We start from the raw sequence: 20870 nt of genomic DNA, 5'->3' as shown, positions 1-20870 counted from the left end.
GTTGCCCCTTCACTCACCCACTCCTTCCTGCTCCCCAGCTCTGCAAGTTTCCCGAAAATCTCCAGCTCCCACAATCCTTTTGCCAGTTTTGCAAGTGCTTGTGCCTACTGCAAGTGCAGGGAGAGGCACGAGGGCTTCGCTTTGAGCTCCAACAAGTGCAGTGCGCGTCTCACGTAACATGATTCAGCTGCAATCTCCCGTCACTACAAATAGACCAGGGCTGTAGCCACCTCTGCATTTCCCAAACAGACTATTTTGGTCCCCTCCCATAATACTGTCTGACCCTGCTTAATGTTTTTTTATTTTAAATTCTATGATGAAGGAAATTTATGAGCTGCTCTGTTCTAGTATTTCAGTATGTGTGGGTCAAATTATGTACTTTTACCCTGTAAGACATACCTGCATTTGACCCTAGATTTCATTTGTATTGATCAGAAATGAGGGAAATGGCCAAAAAACTCACTCCCCCCAATCACCCACCCACCCCACTAAGCATTATCATAGAGGGAGGGAGGGAAAGGCCAGCCAAGGGCGAGTCAGATCATCTCTATCCCTTGGAACTGATGCTTTATAATTCTGGCAACAGTTTACAAAGCAAAGTGCCCTGCAGATAACTCTGTGGTTGGATTTTTTTTTTTTTTTGTACTTGTAGGTCAACTGGTGTGAAGACCAGAAAATATATGAATACCATTCACCATGAGTTTTATGGCCTTACGGACAAATAGATTGCAGAAACATCTTTGGTCAAGTCACCTTTGAAGTAAAGTGTAGATGTTTCTTGTGCTGGTTTTGTCTTTTTACATTCCCATGAATTAGACTGGGCCACACTAAAGAGCAGGGTATGCACTGCGGCTCTGTAAGGTTTCTCTTCAAACGATGGAGAACACTGAGAAAATGCAGGTGGAATTTTCCATGGTGCAGAAATGGCATAGGGAAGAACTGGGACAGGGCAATTGCCATTATCTCTTTGCAGTTAACAGTCCAAAATTCCAGTGTTAATAGCAGGGCATTTTGGCACAGCAAGAGCCCAGTTTCATATCACAGACTCTCCACCCTTCTAGACCAAAGAGATTTCTACCCTGCAATCCCATGTGGCCAGGGCATAAGTGAATATCCCTGCAGGATGACCCAAGGCTGGGCAAGTTCCTGTGAACAGCTAATGAAGACAGCTGCTGCTGTGGTTTTATCGCCCTCCCTGCCTTTTTCTTGTGCTTCCCATTCATCTGTGAGAACCAATGCTAGCTCAAGCCCATTTTCCGGTGGAGAATTCACACACGCCCTCTGAGACCTAAACCTTGCTCAGAAAGCAGCAAGGAAATAATCAGCAAAGACTGACAAACCAACTGTGAGAAACACTTTTTAGAGCAAATCCCCCTGAGAAGACAGAAAAAGAGCCCTGTAGACCATCAGCAGCTACCTTCTGCCTCAAAATTATGAAAGTTCCTCTCTTCTGTTAACAATTCATTAAATACTCTCATTGTAATAAGGCTGAAAATGGTTAAGTCAGTATGTGGATCATTGTCCATCACTGTAGTCCGTCTCACGTGCATAAATTAAGCACTCAACAGCAAAGAGCTAACGCTACAAACCAAAACAAATCATGATAAAACCAGTGTGTAAAGGACAGCAACACAGGTTGCAATGAAATAGTGCTTACAGAGGACTAACTGATGCTCAGTTACCCAGTGTTACTTCTCATTCACTTAACAGGAAACCTCCAAAGTTTACAGTCTCTGCCAAAGTTATTACTGCAGCTGGAAGCAAGTTCTTTCCCTGCCATTTCACACCCTCTGAGGCAGGCAGCAAAGCCCATGTTGCAAACATAGCCAGGGAATCTTGCCTCAAGGTAGTCATTGCTGTTGGTAATTTAATTAAAGCCCCAATGCTTTTATTTGCATTAATCTGTCAAACGTTCAGCCGGTACCGCTATAAAAGCCATCATAATGAATGAAGTGATTGTTTGGGGACTGCAGGTTCATATGCTGTGTGCCTTCACATCGCTGCCTGGGGCATACCAGCAGCTTTTCGCCAAGCAACTGCTCTGAATAACAGCTCTCCTCTAGGATAACCGAAGTGACGTGAGTGTTGGTCTGAGCTTTGCATTATAGGGCCAATACATTAGTATGTTTAGAGCATTTGCCAGTGTTCTTTGGTGATGGCCTGCAAGAAGACAATACCCTGTTTAAGCCCTTTATGCACCGACTCCTTCTCTGTAGGAACTTGTATGCCCTAAATCCTTCCAGGGTGGTGGGGTGGTTAACTATAAGTTAGCAGGATATCAGTGACAGATTAGATATAAGATCTCTGTAGCAACATCTGGGGATGGGATCTTGAGGCTGACAGAAAGGGAACAGTAGTAATCAGGGAGGGAGATTATGAGAGCCACTACACGAGTCTTGGCTTGTGAGGCTGGATAGGAAAGCCAGCATTCCCCCAACGGTTACGCTGCAAAAACATCTGCATTTTGCAGACTTGGTCAGGGGTTGATAGACAACTTAGTATTAGGAAAATTTAACAGGTACGCTTACATTTATGTAAGCAATAGAAGCTAGAAGATTATGAAAGTCCTCATGTTACTTTCAAGTTATTTGCAAAGACTAAGCTGTAACCCATTAAGATGGCCACTTCCTCTTTATAAGTAACAGATGTTCCCTCCTTATTTAGCTAACATCCATAGCCATTTAATTTGTTTAAAGATGCTGGGCCTTACCAATGGACCAAAACACTGTTCGTCGCCAGCTAATGGAGACAGCTTTTGCATTTTGTAACCACACAAGGAAGCTGCATCAGCAAAGAAAATATTGCCAGAGAGGGCTAGCAAACCACTGCCTTTCATGCCAAGTAGGTATTTACTCCTGCCAGGCAAAGTGTCAGTGGTTACCCAGGACTGGCCTTTGCATATGCCACACAAGCTGCAAAGGGAACCTCTTACCTTGTTTGTCTTGTTCTCCACCCAACTCAAGAATACTCTCATGTTTTAAAAAAAAAAAATCAAAACAATTTCTGGCTAATATAACCACCCACCCTTCTTCTCTTCCATCTCTTACTGAGAAAGTATTTTATACGATTGCCAGTGCTCCCATTTTCACCTTAAACCTTCTCCTGTCTGACTTCTCAGTGCACCACTCAAAATGCTGTGACTAAAGTTTCTAAGTAGGCAGATCCCTAACCCTCTGTAGTTGTTGTCTTTGACCTATCAGTCAGCATCAACATGCTCAGTCATGATCTTCCTCGGATATCTCCGTCTCTATCCTGATCTTGAGACAACTGTTGGACTCAAATTCCTCTCTAGTACCACTGGTTTTGGGGTGGCTAATATTGCTTCTTTGCATTCCTCGGACTGCCTGCGTCCATCCATTGCAGTCTTCTCTTTACAGTCAAATTGAACAGCTTTCAGACAGTAGCTGGGCTTTTGTTTTATGTTTGAATGACATTGAGCACAGTGCAGCATTGTTCCCAACTTAGTGCTTCTAGGTGATCCAGTGATAACATCATTAAAACACCACCACCACCACCACCACTACTACCACTACTACTACTACTACTGTTATGGAGAACCAGGATCACATATTTTCACTGCTACTGCTTAAGCAATTCTTAAACTAGGTTTCCAAGGTAGATTTATTTATTTAATCTGTTTTCTTAAAGAAATGAGATAGGAGCTGAGGGAAGGAACAGATATTGAAAAAGAGAGAGACAGAAACCAGGTTTCGTAAACTCAGCTGCATTTCAAGGTTGGTCCTGTCATTTGGAGTTTTCCTATCATTTAAATCACCAACCTATATGGAAAAAAAAAAATCTGGAAATCTGTAATCTTTCTTAAGTTTCTGTTTCATCTGTTGGTGTTTTCCCTGCCCCTTCAACTGCCTCTCTTTGCTTTTCCCCATTTCAAGTTTGGCTTATAAAAGAGAAAACATCATGCAAATTTTTATGAGATTGTACAGCCCCTCGACCAGCTGTAGTGGGTGAATGGAGGTTGGCAATATATAACACCAACTCTATTTTTAATTCCCCAACGTCTGTTCAGTATCAATAGATATCACTACTGTTGCGGTCTAATATATGAATGGCAGTCCCGTGCCTCTTCTCAAGAGAAAGTATTTTCAATAGCAGCAACACTGAAATTAGAAGTATGTCATATATACAGTTAAGCATGTGTACAGTCAAAAAACTGTGTTCAAAAATCATATAGACATGGCACTTTGGGACATGGTTTAGTGGCATGGTGGAGTTGGACTGATGATCTCAGAGGTCCTTTCCAACCTTAACGATTCCTAGTTTTACTTTTATTAAAAATAATCCAGCCACCAAGTCAGGAAACATGAAATTAATTATTATGACCCTTAATTGGCTTAGTGGTGGGCTTGGTAGCGTTAGGTTAATGGTTGGACTGGATGATCTTAAAGGTCTTTTCCGACCTAAACGATTCTATGATTCTATACAAAAAGCTTACTTTTACGATGCCCAACAGCTAATATAAAAATAGGCGAAGTCAGAAGATGGGCGGGTGATTGTCACATACACAGCCCACAGCTGCCGCCGCTGCCAACTCCTGAATTCCCAGTAGGGAAGTAAAGGGCGCCTGTGGGGTATCCGTGGCTCGCAGCGACAGACACTTTGCAGTCTCATGTTTCCTGGAGGCTACGACAATTTCACAAGGAAATATACATTTCAAGAGGAACGGCACAACTGAGACGGCCCCGTGCTGTTTTGTAAGAAAGTTACTGTTACGTGTTATTAATACTACTCGTAAGACTGCAGTCGGGGCTATGATGTGCACCGCGGCTGCTGCCCGTGCCTGCGGCGGGGCTTGGCCGCTCTCCCGCCACCTCTCCCTTTCACGGTTCCTCGCTGCCCGGGGTGGGCGGCACCGAGCCCGGGCCCCGGGGCCACCCCTCAGGCCAGGCCCCCTTGGCGGCGGCCGCCAGCGAGCCCCCCAGGCCGGGAAGCCCCGGGCGCCGCGAAAGGCGGGGCAGCGCTCGCCCCGGGAGCGGCGCCGGCCCGCTCCGACGGGCCCCTTCCCGCCCGCAGCCCAGCCCGCCCCGACCGCGGCCTCCTTCCTCCGCGGCGGGGGTGCCCGGGCCGCGGCCGGCCCGCCCGGGCAGCCGGGCGAGCTTCGGGCGCTGGGCCCCGGGCCCCGCCAGCGCTCCCGCCTGAGCCGGCGCCGAGCGGCGGCCCGGCCAGGCCCAGCCCCCCGCCCCGCCGTGCCCCGGCTGGCGGGCTCGGCGCCGGCTGTGGGCGTGCGTGTGCCCCGCACACGGGGGAGACGCCCGGGGCCGGCGGGGGCACAGCCCGGCCCCTCACGGGAGCCCGAGCCGGGCGGGAGCGCTGCGGGGAGCGCGGCCGCGTCCTCCCGCGGCGCCACCTGCCGCCGGCTGCGGCCCTCGAGCGGGCCCGGCCCCGGCCCGGAGGCGTGAGGGGCCGCGCCTGGGGCCCTGCCTGCCTGGCCGCAGCGTCGCACCCAAGCACTCGCAAAATCCCCAATGCCAGCGGCTGGGGTGGCTGTGTCCGCCTTGAAATCCGGAGGTGCTGGCGGCCAGCGCGGGCTTGTGGTGGTTTAGCCCCAGCCAGCAACGCAGCACCACGCAGCCGCTCGCGCGCTCCCCTTGCCCCGGTGGGATGGGGGAGAGAATCGGAGCAGTAAGAGTGAGAAACACTCCTGGGTTGAGATAAGGACAGTTTAATAATTGAAACAAAATAAAGTACAATAGTAGTAGTAATAATAACAATATAATAATAACAATAATAATAATAGTATACAAAGCAAGTGATGCACAATGCAATTGCTCACCACCCACCGACCGATACACAGACAGCTCCCGAGCAGCGATCGCTGCTCCCCAGCCAACCCCCCCAGTTTCTATACTGAGCATGACGTCACATGGTATGGAATAGCCCTTTGGGCAGTTTGGGTCAGCTATCCTGGCTGTGCCCCCTCCCAGTTTCTTGTGCCCCTGGCAGAGCATGGGAAGCTGAACAGTCCTTGCCTAGCATAAGCAGTACTTAGCAACAACTAAACCATCAGTGTGTTATCAGCATTCTTCTCCTACTAAATCCAAAACGCAGCACTGTGCCTGCTACTAGGAAGAAAATTATCCCAGCCGAAACCAGGACAGGGCTCAAGCTGTAACACAGCCGGCTCAGCGTTTACTGCCGTGAAGCTGCCGTCGCTGGGGAATCGGTATGCCATGGCAGCTTGGACCAAGCACCCAAGGTCCAGGGAGGGCACATGCAGTCTCAGCTAAAGCCCGACTTGCCAAGACTGTATCTCCTGCATTAGCTATTTATCGAACATATATACAATTATACAAGTTCCTTTTCCGGGTTAAGTAAAGGTGGCTCGTCCACCTTGGTACAGACCAGTAGTTGATGTCTTTTGGCAGGAATTTGGATGTTGTGTCACAATACCTAGCCCATTCATCCCTACATACTATCACACACTAAAGTGTCACTCTCTCGCCTAAGCTTTCGTCACCTTTGGCACTCTCCAGTGGGGTCCAGCTCCCCCCTTAGATAGAAAGAAGAAATCAGTTTATTTACAGTCAAACAAACAATACAATTACAATTCATTACTATATTATGATCTTACAACAGTCCAAGCTTGGCTTACAAATATCTGCACAATGTCTACTGATGAAAATAACGCCCAATTCAATAAACAAGCGACCTTTTCCTATCAGGAGCTGGATAGTCCTAATTCTGTCCATAACTCGTAATTGTCTTGATACCATTTTCCCTGTGCTCCTAGCAGAAATCCCATAAATTTAATATTGTTGGTGTCTGTCAGTTCTCAAATTTGCTGGTTTAGGTGTTGACGTTGGCCAATAGTTCTGAAAGCACCTAGGCCTTTGAATGTTCCTGGCAATTCCCATCTCGACTTGAACACCTTGTGTACCTTATCCAGCGGGATACCGTACCTCAGGGATTTTACATCATCCAGGATGATACCAGCAAGTTTCCCTCTATCCAGGTAAAACAGCTGCTGGAATCGTAGGAATTGCCCCCGCTTCTTGGCCCTCTTCTTCATCCACTTGTTTGGTGGTTCAGAAGGAGCAGTCCTGCAGGCCATTTGGTGCTTCTGACCTTGGCTTGCTTTCAACCCAGTGGACTTCATAAACAGGCATGAATAGCAGTCCTCAACCGCCCCATCAATCAATATTGACGGGTCTTCTTTCCCTTTGATCACCTTTTGAAAAGTTCCCCAAAGAATGGGCAGTTTTTCGGATGTCAACCAATCGGAAATCACCCCTCAACAATGGGCACTCAGTCCTCCTTCTACTTGCGACCCAATGTCCACAGGATGTTCTCCTTCTTTTTCTAGATGTTTTCTCCCTTCTTGATCTTTTCCCCTTCTTTTCATGGGGCTCTTATGAAGCGCCCTTTTCTTGTCACTTATCTGCTTAGTTGTTTTTAACAGGGTATGTTCTGTAATCAGCTTGTTGATGTTCTTAGTCCCTTCACATTGCTTATCCAACTTCTGCAATAACTCCACCTTTTCCTCCATCCAGCACTGCTGATGTACTCCTCTTTCAATAGTCTCTTTTGGGCAGGAGGCAACAATATGCTCAATATTCCTCATAGGTGGATGGGCCAAGCGTTTTCACTGTCCCAGGATGATTTTTGATTCGAATACTCTCCCACATTCCCCACAGCTCAAGCCCTCCACTGGGGCTGATTCCATTGCCCCCTTGCACTTTGGAAAATGGCAGGCAATGCTATGATGTTTCATGTTCATTTTCCCACAACGTGTGCACTAGAACAAGATCTTTTTCTTTCCATGCGCTTTCTTCATTTATTCAGTCAGTTCCGACATCTTTCCTATCTGCTTCCCACAACATGGACATGGTGGATTTTTGTCCAGGACCTTCACCACTGGTGTGCCCTTGGTTGGCCCGTCAGTATTAGAGCCCAGGATAGGTGTTGATGGCAATGGTAAGGGTGGGGCCATGGCCCCTAGGGTTGAGATTTTGTCCTCCTCTTTGCTCTCAGTCTCTCCCAGCCGTGGGCTGATGGTAATGCCTGTGAGACTCAGAGAGGTAAGGCAGCACAAGCACTTGCTATGTCCCCCCAGTGGCAGCAGAAAGGAATGTTCAGAGAGGTTTGTGTTTGCTTCATGTGGAGCAATTCATGAAACCCAAACTGGAAAGCATGTATTTACCAGCTCCTACCCAAATAAAGCAAAAATTTTGACAAAGAAAAAAAAAAAAGAGGCAAATGCATAAGTTTGCTGAAGATGTCAGAGCGATGGTATGAAGAGCGGAGCTTGGAAGATTTCAGCACTGATCCCTAAGCCTCAGCTGATCCAGATCTAAACCTTAAATTAAAACTGCTCAGTTTCTTCCCTTCTAAAGCCAGGTTTTGCAAAGTTGTTCCCTACAAACAATCATTTCAATTATCATTCAGGGTACCTATAATGACTGCCATGAAACAAGCAACTATAATTTGCTCACAGAATTAGCTGACCATCTAGCTACAACTGTTTGGTCACAGTTTGCCTAAGATTAATTTCCTAAAATGTTCAGTTCAGGCATGAACACTATATAGGTATTACAGCACATATCTGTGAGGTCCTCACATATTTTTGAAGACATTTCAAACTAACAAATGCCATTGCCTGAAACCCTGCAATAGATTCTTGTATGATTTGGTCAGACCAGTTTCAACAGCCATTGTAGAAGCCTATGCAGAAAACAAGTTATTGCCTGAGACTGGATAAAGTAGTGACTGCCTCAAGCAGAGTGCTCTGAGTACCAATAAAGGCCCTGTTACCTAGCCCTCTCAATTCTCCTGGCCAATATCTAAATGCTAAATTGTATTATCTCTGGCCAGGATATTTGTTTGTACATGCACTGTTGGAGCCCTTGTTTTGATACCTAGTCATTGCTGAGGTGGAAATAACCAACAAGAGATGAAATTCTAAATGAACAAAATTATCTGTGTATGACTCAAAATTGTGAGGGAAGTTGTCCTGGTTTCAGCTGGAATAGAATTAGTTTTCTTTCTAGTAGCAGGCATAGTGCTGTGTTTTGGATTTAGTAGGAGAATAATGTTGATAACGCACTGATGGTTTAGTTGTTGCTAAGTACTGCTTATGCTAGTCAAGGACTGTTCAGCTTCCCATGCTCTGCCAGGGGCACAAGAAACTGTGAGGGGGCACAGCCAGAATAGTTGATGCAAACTGACCAAAGGGCTATTCCATACCATATGACGTCATGCTCAGTATATAAACTGGGGGGGGGGGGGGTGGCCAGGGAGCAGCGATCGCTGCTCGGGAACTGTGTGGGTATCGGTCGGCGGGTGGTGAGCAATTGCATTGTGCATCACTTGCTTTGGATATTATTATTACTATTATCATTATTATATTGTTATTATTATCGTTACCATTTTACTTTATTTCAATTATTAAACTGTTCTTATCTTGACCCAGGAGTGTTTCTCACTCTTACTCCTCCGATTCTCTCCCCCATCCCACCGGGGTAGGGGCAGTGAGCGAGCGGCTGCGTGGTGCTGAGTTGCTGGCTGGGGCTAAACCACGACAGAAGTGGATAAATAGAAACTATGAACATACCTGTAAATATATGTATAATATATGTGTGTGTGACAGGGTATATACCACCTTGTTTTTATCAAACAAGGATTTCATTTCCTTCATCCCCCTCTCCCCCAACCTCTAATTTTACCCAGGTGGTCATGAACAAGCACTGAATAAAGGCTGCCTCAAAAACTTCAGTAAACTCTACAAAAACAGATAGCAGAGAATGTTTAATTGCTTCCTAAGGTGTTTACAGATATGATGGGGGGGGTTCAGATATGATGATGTTTCTGAATTAGGAGGTGCTGTTCAGAAATTATTCTAATTATTTCGATATAGGCCTATGAGGAGGAGAACCTGCTGACTAGAAAGAATTTTGAGCTTCTTGCAGCCGAGCCAGCTAGTCCATCTCGTCACCTTCTCCTGTGGATGGGGGATTTTAATGGCTTTGATCTTGAAGTCTGTGTGGTCTCTACGCTGTGAAGCTGCATAAGCATGGATTACAAACTCTGTAATTAACTTACAGATATGATAAAAAGGTCTATTTAAAATGGTAGTGCCACTACAAAACTTGCCTGTCTCTTTTCCTTCATGCACTTGTGCTTTGTGGCCCAGGTAGCATCTTCAGATGAGAGAGTAACCGTAAGTGCCTGGCACAAACCATAATGACCAGTGAGGTGTGTTTTCTGTAACCCTGATTCTCCTTTTCAAGTCATTTAAGGTCAGATAGTGGAATGGAAGTTACAGGGGTGTTTGTAGCTGTCACTCTGTTCCTTTTTAGAAAACTTTTACGTAACAAATAAGCCTGCTGTCATGGCATGTTTCCTGTGTTTAGAAACAGATACTTGTTGGAACATATGAGCTAAAACCTCCAGTTAACTCGACAGTGATTTAGACTCATTGGAGTTAAAAAACCTCCCTCAGTGGGTATGCGGTGTTTGGCCGCAGCCTTCTTTGCATTGTGGGGGGAAGAGAGAAACCGTTCCAGCTACAAGCCGATGTCCACAGACCCCTTACCCAATGGGCCAGAGCAGCTCTTGTGCAACACAATGCAAACGTGACTGCATAGCTTTGGAGCCACTTTGCAACTGGGTTTATTGCTGCATTTACAGAATACCACATCTGAGCTCAGATACTCCCCAAGAGACTGGTGCTGGCTTCAAGCTGGGAATGTCCTGCAGAGACACAGGCAGAACTTCCTGGCTCAGGATATTCTGATGGGGGTTTCGGTCTGCCTCTGTGCTTGCGTGACACTGTGATTGTGCTAAAAAATCCCTCTCCGAATTAAATGGGGACAAAACAACCTGATCAGATTGTACAGGAGGCAGCAAGGCGCATCCCAATAATCAGGTAAGAATTGTTCATTACAGGATCTGCTGCCTGTATTAGAACAAATCCCCGTTTTCTCTATATGGCAGCTACTGTACTAATGCATATAAGCTACCAGTAGTTAATGTTCTCTCTTCTATGGTGTATTTAAAATATCAGTGCTCTGACATTCACGTCTAACTCTAAATAGGCTAGCTACAAGCTGGGATTTCAGTGGCTTCTGTGCTTTAGATTGCATGAAATTGAACATAGCCAGACTTCCTTCAACAAGTTGAGTATAATGGGAAGACTGTCACCAGAAAGGTGACGGTTACTGACGGACATCTGGCAGCCAATGAAAAGGAAAGCAATGAATCTGCTTCCTTACTTTCCCGTTTGCATTTTTCCATTTAGATGACAAAATTCTTATACATCTCTCTGTATGGGAGGAATAACAGGTGTCTTTTGTCATGAAATCATATGTAGGAACATATGGCTCCATATATATAGGCTATGCCTTAATGCAAACTCTTCTGTCCCATTAATAAGACCTCCATTGTTAACGATAACTCAGCCCCTGATTGTAACAACTAAGACAACCTCATATTGACAGAAAACACTATTGAAATGTTGTGCATCCTCACGTTCTGCAATCCGTAGTTTTATCCTTGAAAATAAATGACTTGGAAAAGCAAGAGGTGGTGTTCAGCATTCATTTTGGGAGTTACATTGAATGCAAGTAGCTGTTTGTACTCACAGAGGATGGAGAACGGAAAGATGGGAAAGAAATTAAACTGGGATATGATGCAGAATGAAAATATTTTTTCCAGTATTTCGTAATAGTCTTTCTGGAGCAACAAAATTTTTATTTTGCTTTTTTTTGCATCATTTTTTGCATCATGAAGACAAGCAGTTAGAGGAAGAGGTCCGAGTAGACGAGAGGTGTGAGAAATTAGGCCAAGTCTGGGAACGAGCCTTTGATGAGGTCTTGTCTCTAAAATGCATACACAACTGTAATAGATTTCCCAAGTTCTCACTATAGTATACAAGTGAAGGAAAGTACAAGAAATATTGTTCTCAGTTCCTATTTATATTGATCAAGAACACGAGGCAAAAATACAACTAAGGCAAAATTTTATTTTTTTTTGGTAGAAAGAAAAATGAAGCAGTCTTATAATTAAGCAGTATCTTCTGGGTTTCTTCTGCAGCAGGACTTTCACCAAGCCTCATTAAACTGACAGTCTTACTCAGTGCATCTTCTTTTCAAGTAAAGCAAAAATGAGATTACAAATGTCTATTTGGAATATTTCTTCTGACCATGACACCTGAATGCCCATTAAAGGGGGATAACAGCCACCACTATTTTTAATCACCCACTTCTTACGCTCTATCAGTTGTACCAATGCTTTCTCCAGTTGCTTCCCCACTTATTTTTTCACTTTGTGCAATCCCAAACATCAGTGAAACTACTGCATTTTTGTCAGTTCCACAACTCGGCTCTTGCATGCTGGCACCTAGTTCAGAAATTGCTGTCCTAACCCAAATAATGTTAAATTACTATACATTTGAAGGTCAGTATAACATACACGTACATCTTCACACTACACTTGCCTGTTAGGCAAATGCAATATTACAGTATTGATTTTACTTGCACTTAGGTAAAAGCGGAACTCTATTTGCCTGCAAAGCAAGAGATTTTGAACAGTATTGTGAATTACATGTACATGTGTTCCTTCTGTAGTCTCATATAGCTATATGCATACACAATTTAAGCAATGAAATGGTTTTTAGCTTGTTCTTTGTAGAGGACACTTGCTACATGCCCTAATAATCAGTTATCTGAAAAAAAACCCCAAACAAAACTGCATAATAGTGCTTTAATATTAATTTGTTAAAATCCAGAACAGCCTTAACAGTAGCTGTTAAGTGGTTACCAGTCTCTTCCAAAGACATGCAGTAATAAAGAAAAAACTCTATCCTTAAGCAGCATCTGAGAAAACAACTTAACGTAGCTGCCACTTAGTGGCAGCAATTGTTTAGGCATTTTTGGTATTGACATATCTCTTTATCATATAATTTGTGCATTAATCAACAAAAACATAGGCCCCAATCCAGCAAATACTTGCATGTGTGCAAATGCTTTTGTTCCACGTGGAATATTTCAAGTTAAGACTCATCAGATGAGCAAAGTTAAGAACTTGCATAAATCTTCACAGGACGGTAATTCTTAGTGCTTAAAACTTCACTTATTATTTCATAGACTTAAGATCCAATTCTAGACTTAGAGAACGTAGGAAACACTCTTATAAAGAACAGATATGTTGCTTTAAGATAAATGTTTTCAAAGCTAACAAGAGCCTCTAGAAATGTGTGTGCCTTCTCTCTGAACACTTTAATCGTACTTGGGAGTAATATGGGTCCAGTCTTACTGCCCTAGCTCCTGGCTACTGCATGAGGAATCAGTAAAGTGCTTGTCACAAATTCTGCAGTTGTGGAATAAAATAAAATTTAAGTACCTTCAGAATGTTTTCAGATTTGTAAACTATGAATTAAGGGCTAGTGTCTGATCGCCAGCATGTTTCCCTGAATCTGTAACAAATATTATGTTCTTCATACTGAAGATAAATTAGAATTCTGCTAGGACTAGGTATATTTCACCTTTGTCCCAGTGCAGTCATCCTCTGCCTCCAGGGGAAAAGCTTAAATGGATTTAGTTTCAATGTAAATGTTCATGCTTGACCGAAGTGTGATGCTCATGCAATTTCATGAGCACCAGCATTCAATGTGACAGTTAGCTTTGTTTAATCAAACATCAAGCACCAGTATTGTTTACAGTATATCCACTCTGAATTGTATTCATAATTTGTTCCCAAACGCACCATAATCCTGAGAGATCTTGCTTGCTCTTTGACCTTTCCTTTGATTTGATGTGTTTTGTTTCCCTTGAATAAAGTATCTTTGATATTAGCTTGGATATAAATTGTATTGATCTTTGTGACATCTTCTCATTAACATACTTCTGAATATTTAAATTACTAAAACTTTCTCTTTATATAGATACATATTTATATTTTAAATTTTTTGCTAGCTTTCAGATAATTAATCTATGAGAACTGGCTTAGACTGTATGCTCTCTGTAGAGAACTTCTGTATGCTCTTCATACAAAAACAAATAATGGTTTGAAATATTTAGCCATGTGTTTGGATGATTTTTTTTTTTTTTAAAGGCTTCGGTGTTGCTTATATTTATCTTCCAGTCAGCTACAGGATAATAGCAACAGCAAACACATTGACAATGCAGTTCATTGTTCGGTTTTCCCATCTCACTGTGCAGGTTCCTAGAAGAGATTATTACAAAATAAAAATAGAATTCCAGTGTCTTTACTACATTCACTTTATCGCAGTGTAAATTATGTCAAATTAGTATGAATAATTCAGCTGTGATTTAAGGTAAGTACTATTATGTCATCTTGGCTATAAATAGACTACGCTTCTCAAAACATTTTCATTAACTTGTACATTGTTTATTACCTAACATGAGCCTTGTATGCTTCAGACAATTTCCAGGACAGCACAATTTCAGTATCTCTCTTTAAAAGCTGGACTGGCAAAAATCCTTGAAAACCTCATGCTGAAATTGGCAAGATAATCAGACAAGAAATCAGAAAAAAGACTGGATCAAATCCATTCTAGTGTATTTACTTCCTGTAATTTTTCCTCTTCTATTTTATCAATGCTTTACAAGCCAAGGAAACATGAAGATCAAACTGTACTTGTTTACTTTATAATTTTTTTTTTTTTTAACCTTGGTTGACTTTCTAATGCCATCTCTATTTTAAAGCTAAATTTTGGTGCCTTATTCTAAAAAGATCTTTCTGAGTCTGTGACAGACATAGATTAAAATAATCTTGTTTCCCCATGATACTCTGAACCTGGAAAAAATGCATTTAGAACTAATTTAGAAGCAATAAAATGCATCCAAAGCCTGGCTGATAGTTAAACAACTGAAACACATACTGTTAGTCAAACTATTTATATTTTTCACCAAATTCTGCTCTCCTCCAAAGTAGCGCTGTTCCCTTAGAGCAGACAGGCAGATATGTTTCGGACTAGCCATTTGCATTTACTGCGAGCAACGTTTTACTGCCTCGTCAACTGATCTATGGTTACTGACGAGGATTAAATGTTTTGACTCTTGTTTCAGAATGAAGGCATTTCTACTCCTGCTTCTCATAATTTACAAAGCAATCGCTCTTAATGCAGGCACTGACTGCTAACAAAATACTTCTGCTGGGATTGTAAACAAGCATCTAATCCTGGAAGCTACTGCTTCTACAATCACTCTTGAAAATGTTCAACCTAACTACTACAACTGAGCAATAAGCAACATTTCTTTTACTACAAATTTTCAGCCTGACTGAGGAAACTTACCATCAGTTGTGGTATCCCAGAAGCACGAGCTTGCTGTGTGAAGACCAGCTCCACTCCTCTGCATCACTGCACAGGTTACTGCAAGATACAGTCATAAAAGCAAGGAATTAATTATTAAAGCAAAAGAGGTGAATCATTCAGTACTTCTGAACTGAAGCCTGCATTATGTTTCCAAATGGCTGACAGGCAGCACTCAGTGAAGTCAAAACCTTTTTGACCTTTGACTACCCCCTCGCCCCCAGTATTTTCCTCAAGAACTTGGTATTCATTTCACAATTGTTTTTACTCGCATAAAGACAACGGCCTTAACAAAATGCTTGCTAATAGGATTACAGTTTTTATCTTTTAAACTACTTAGGTATGGCTTGTGTCATGTGCACCTCGAACAGGATTGCAGGTGCTATCCTCACAGGTACAGCAGAAGTCACGCTTGATGAGAGTTGTTCCCCAAAAGTACTGGTTGACTGCTCTCTGAATCCACACTCCAGTAACATGCAGCATTTCTAGACTGACCTGTGATGGTCATAAAACCAGTGACAATCTGAATCTAAGACTTGCAAAACAGAACAGAGTGCAAACACTTGCTATTACATCAACACTCCATGAGAGGACCGAAGGGGGTTAAACTTCTACTTATTTCCATTTCCCTTCCACAGATACACATATAAATATAATGGGACGTGACTTAGCCCACGACTGAAGTCTTTCAAATGTCTGTATTTACAGGAAGCTTAATCCTACTGAAAATTTTATTTAAGATAAACAGTATCTATTTCCTAAACTGATATCAGAAAGTTGATATAATAGTTTTGGGTTGCTTAACAGTCAGGAAAGACGGTGTAACATGTCATCTTCTGTGCTAAGTGCTGCTAGCATGCTTAGCCCAAGTGAAACTGCCACGGTTTTACTGCAGGTATTACTAAAAATCTATACAACAGAAGAGTTCACAGTTTAAAACTTTCTACTGAAGACAGTGCTGCATTCAAATGAACCTTCCAGCAACTATTTATTGTGATTGTGTGTGGTAAAAGTATGACTGCTGGTACTTACCGATGTACTTGTATGTTTTTCCAAGTTTTACCAGATGTGTCAGCGACTGTTCTACTATAGCAGCAGTCCACTGGTTGACTTTGTTGTGATTATAATCTGCCTTGCCTAAAACACTTTCTATGCACTAAAATAGAGGAAAAAAAATAGTTACAGCAAACATACTTCAAAATATAGAGGTTTAAAACGTTGCATAATCTGAGGAATTCTATCTGGCAATTGGATTACTTTAAATCTCTTGAGCTCCTCAGGTATCACTTGCTGAATGGGAAGTAAAATGAGCCTTCTCAGAAACTTATTTTTAGTACATATTTACCACCTTATTACATGGAGAAAGATGAGGCTCTGACTGAACATTTCTTGTAGGACAGACCTTAGCCATACGCTTTAAGTACCAAGTTAAGTGAATGGATCTATTTACCAGTGAAAATATTAACACATCCCACTGTTCCCAATGACTGCCTACTCTAGCTTGGCTTTCAGAAGCCACCGTAATGGAAATGGTACAACCCAAATCAGTAATGTCAGCTTGGGCTGGCCAACCCTTCAGAGCCTGTGAGCAATACACAAAAATCTTCAGGGCTAGAGAGACAATAGTGAAATGCATACCCCAGCTTAAAAGATGAGGAAGATATGAGAGTGCGATGGTCATATCTTGCAGCACAAGAAATATCTGAAACTGCTTGAAAATTGCATGTTCTCCCACAGCTACAGATTGGCCAACCCTTGCTTAAACTTAAAATCATTGAACAGAAAAGCCTTCTCTCTAATTGTAACTCTCAAACTGCATTCTCTACTCCTAAGAAATTCAAAATTACGTGCTGATGGGTACTTCCTAGAATTGAGAAATTCGGTTAAGAAATGCACGCCTGGAAAAGGTAAGTAAAATAAAACTATGTGTCCTGGTTTCGGCTGGGATAGAGTCAATTTTCTTCCTAGTAGCTGGCATAGTGCTGTGTTTTGGATTTAGTAGGAGAAGAATGTTGATAACACGCTGATGTTTTTAGTTGTTGCTGAGTACTGCTTATGCTAGGCAAGGACTTTTCAGCTTCCCATGCTCTGCCAGGTGCACAAAAAGCTGGGAGGGGGCACCGCCAGAATAGTTGATCCAAACTGACCAAAATAGAAACTGGGGGGGGGGGGGGGCGGGGTTGGCCGGGGAGCAGCAATTGCTGCTCAGGAACTGTCTGGGTATCGGTTGGCGGGTGGTGAGCAATTGCATTGTGCATCACTTGCTTTGTATATCATTATTATTATTATTATCATTATTATACTGTTACTATTATCATTACTATTTTACTTTATTTCAATTATTAAACTGTTCTTATCTCAACCCAGGAGTGTTTCTCACTCTTACTCCTCCGATTCTCTCCCCCATCCCATTGGGGTAGGGGGAGTGAGCGAGCGGCTGTGTGGTGCTGAGTTGCTGGCTGGGGCTAAACCACGACACTATGTTCTCCTCTGATTCAGTAAGAATCAGTAATCCCGTGCACTAACCACCCACTAACAGGCTCTGTAAGATGCTTGTGCCCCAGATCTTAAAAAGCCCGGTTAGTTCCGATCACAGTGTGTAAAGCTGGACAAAGGACTCAATGGAAACAAACGTTCACAAAACAGAACAGAAGACAGGAGAGGGACAACAAGATCCATTGGGGATTTTGGTCCTTCCAGAAATGTACCCAGTGCTAGAGCTCCTTGGCTCTGGTGAAGCTTTCAATCAGAGGCAGAAACACTTGGCTTTACTCCCAGCGCCTGGTGTGAAAGTAAAGAGACTCTGTCATACCGTATTTGGCCTTTCAAGGCAAGGGACAGTTATATAAAGGGTTGAATTGTCATTTATGTGACATCCAAGAGCTTGCTGTTGTGTACTGGACCAGCTCTAAAAGTCCAGCCCTTTCCCTTCCGGACAGGGCAGGTGGGAAAGGACCTGCAGAGCCCCTCTAGGAATTCCTTTCTCAAAATGGTATGTCCCTCCAAAACCTGACAGCATCTGTACGCCGCAGGCTGTTCATTAATCACTTTCTAGTTACTAGGTATTTAATTTAGACCATCAGGCTACTCACTTTCAGCCTGCTCTTTTTGTGTAAAAACTGTTTTTCAAAAGCATTGCTAGAATAACGAGCTCATGTAGTGCAACCTCCTGCTCAAGCCAAGGCTAACTTCCAAGTTTGATCACATTGCTCAAGGCCTTGTCCAGTCAAGCATTAAAAATCTCTAAGGATGGTGACTCCACAAGCAATCCCTGTGACCAGTCTAGTGATTAACTACTCTCTAGCTGGATAAAGGTGGGGGGGAAGGGGAATCGGAGTGAATTTCCCTTGCGATTTGTGACTGGTGCCCCTTGTCTTTCCATTGTAATGTGAATTCTGGCACTCTCTTCTCTCATCTACCTTCTCCTCTTTAGGTAGTTAAGACAGCAATTAGGTGAAGCTTAAAGCAGCTCCAAAGGAAACTCCGTCCTTAACTGATATAAAAATAGTTTCATATGAAAGTTTGAATTTGTCTGGGACAGTCAATGAAAGTAACTGCTTTCACTATAGTGCAAGGTAAGGTAAAGATTTTCTTTGAAATACAGCTGGTAGCTAAAACCTACCTCCTTAACGATGTTGTGCGCCTCATCAGCATTGAAGATCATCTGTAATAAAAATTAATTATTATTATTTCTGATAGAAAAGTAAAGAAACGATGCAGTTTTACTTTAAGTAACATGTAATGATCATGTCTGGTTATTTGCATTGTGTAGTCTGTTATTATAATCCTAAAGTCTTACTTTTTTCCCCCAGCACCATACATATGTTGTTTGTATTGTTTTGCTAGTGACACTTTAGTGGGCCCAAAAAGCTTGGGCTTCAGTGAGCTTGGAAACAGGTTCAATTCACACTGTCTGTAAAGATTAAATTCCACCACTGTCCACACTTGTCATGGGAATATTCTCCAAGACAAAAAGTTAAATGGCAAATCTTTTCCTCTGGGTCTTAATCCTGGTTTTTACTGGAGTCATGGACTTAGTAACCCGTGGGTTCCACTCTGCTGCCAAATGCTAACACAAGGTTTCGCACCCCTAGTATCAAAAAGACTGGTTTCCATAGTCAGAGCTTACCCAAGTAACTTTCCCGAGTGCAGAAAAAGCATGCAAGTTTTAATGTCTCCTATTTTCTGCTCATTCCTATTTGCCAGCTTCCAAAGGAAACGCAGCATGTACCACGGTGCCATCTGCCTCTTCATACGCATCAATTCCAAACACATGGGCAAGGACAGAAACCCCAAGGACAACAATGTTTCTACGAGGTTTGGGGTTTTTTTTAAAATGAAAACTGGTGGCTAGAGACCGCAAGTAAGGACCCCTGGGGAGGGAAAGGCTCCTCAGTTCTGGCTGGCAGGGATCAGCCTGCAGCGCAGACCGGGCCCGGCACCTGTTGGGGTTTTTTGGGTTGGGCTTTGGTATTTTTTTTTTTCTTGTTTTTTTTTTTTTTTTTTCCAGGGGTGACATAAGAAAAATGGCCGCAGACGGACAGCACGGCAGCGGGCGGCAGCCCCCCGAACACCGCTTCCACCTTCCCTCGGGGGAACCTCCAGCTCCCAGCGCCGGCACAGCCTACCTGAGGCCCAGGCCGGCCGAGGGCAGGGCCAGGCCCCCCGCCGCCGCCCGGGAGCCCCGCTCCGCCCCGAGGCGGGCCGCCAGCTCTTGCGGGGGGCCCCGGGGGTGCCCGAAGCGCCGGGGAGCGGGAGGTGCCGGGGCACAGCCCACCCGCACACCTGCGCCCTTCGCCCGGCCCGGCCCGGGCCCCGGCAGCGCTGCCCGCCCCGCCGGGCTCTGGGCCGGCTCCCTCCGGCGCGGCGGAGGCAGCGGAGCCCGGGGGCTGGCCGGCGGAGGGCCCCGCACGCCGCCCGGGCAGAGCGCTCAGCCCCGTCGGAGGGCGGCGGCCCCTACCTCGTCGTTGTGGGGGCGAAACTCCTCCATGGCCCCGGCGCGGGCGGCGGCTGTCCCGGCGGCGGCGGCAGCTGCGAGTCCTGCGCGGCTGCGGCTCCGCCTCCGCTGGGCCGGGCCGGGCCGGGCGGGGCCTCCTGCGGCAGCGGCCGGCAGGCAGCGGGGGGCGCCCGGGGTTCCCTGAAGGCGCCGGCCGCGGCCCCGGCCCGGGCCCCCGGGGCGGAGGGGAGGGCGGGCGGCATCTCCCCGGGCCGGCGGGTACCTGGCGCCCAGCCCAGCCGAGCCGAGAAGGCCGGGAGCGGCTGCCTGCCCTCCCGGCCCGGCCAGGCCGGCAGTGGGCGGCTCCAGGCACTCGGGCCGGCCGGCGGCTGCAGCGCGGGGGCCGCTCCGCCTCCCCGCCGGCCTCCGCCCGCGTTCGGCAGTGCCGGGGCACCCCCGCACCAGGGGCTGCCCGCCTGGTGTTCACAGTCCCGCGTAGAAGCGGCGAAGGATTTATTGGTAACTTTATTGCTCTGTATCTGCCCTTTGCTGGACGCACGGAATTCGCACGGGAGCGGTCCCCCCAGGGGAGCAGTAATACCCCTGCCCACCCCCTTCCCCCCCCCCCCCCCGGCCCGTTCTGAA

General features: G+C 44.8%; 1 protein-coding gene across 2 annotated transcripts; it reads right to left on the bottom strand.

The window, feature by feature from the left end:
* Nucleotides 1-12021: 12021 nt before the first annotated feature.
* On the bottom strand, nucleotides 12022-20296 carry DYNLT3 (dynein light chain Tctex-type 3). 2 transcript variants are annotated; one of them, XM_075711645.1, is made up of 5 exons: nucleotides 20250-20296; nucleotides 18912-18953; nucleotides 16322-16445; nucleotides 15272-15349; nucleotides 12022-14178 (listed from the first exon to the last, which is right to left on the bottom strand). In XM_075711645.1, exons 1-5 carry the CDS (start codon nucleotides 20277-20279, stop codon nucleotides 14102-14104), a joined length of 351 nt encoding a protein of 116 aa, XP_075567760.1. In that variant the 5' UTR covers nucleotides 20280-20296; the 3' UTR covers nucleotides 12022-14101. The 2 variants fall into 2 exon arrangements, with proteins under 2 accessions (XP_075567760.1, XP_075567769.1); XM_075711654.1 differs by lacking the exon at nucleotides 12022-14178 and adding an exon at nucleotides 15652-15784 and having other exon boundaries at nucleotides 15316-15349.
* Nucleotides 20297-20870: the final 574 nt, after the last annotated feature.

The sequence above is a fragment of the Pelecanus crispus genome, chromosome 1, assembly GCF_030463565.1.
Source record: "Pelecanus crispus isolate bPelCri1 chromosome 1, bPelCri1.pri, whole genome shotgun sequence".
NCBI classification, from domain to species: Eukaryota; Metazoa; Chordata; class Aves; order Pelecaniformes; family Pelecanidae; genus Pelecanus; species Pelecanus crispus.
This window is presented reverse-complemented; position numbering and strand designations above follow the sequence as displayed.

What these genes read in the sequence shown, in the direction of transcription:
- DYNLT3 (XM_075711645.1), bottom strand. Translation starts at nt 20,279, where the DNA reads ATGGAGGAGTTTCGCCCCCACAACGACGAG. An exon ending in TTCGCCCCCACAACGACGAG is followed by an intron (nt 18,954 to 20,249) that starts GTAGGGGCCGCC and finishes TTTTTATTACAG; the next exon opens with ATGATCTTCAATGCTGATGA. An exon ending in CTGGGATACCACAACTGATG is followed by an intron (nt 14,179 to 15,271) that starts GTAAGTTTCCTC and finishes AATCTCTTCTAG; the next exon opens with GAACCTGCACAGTGAGATGG.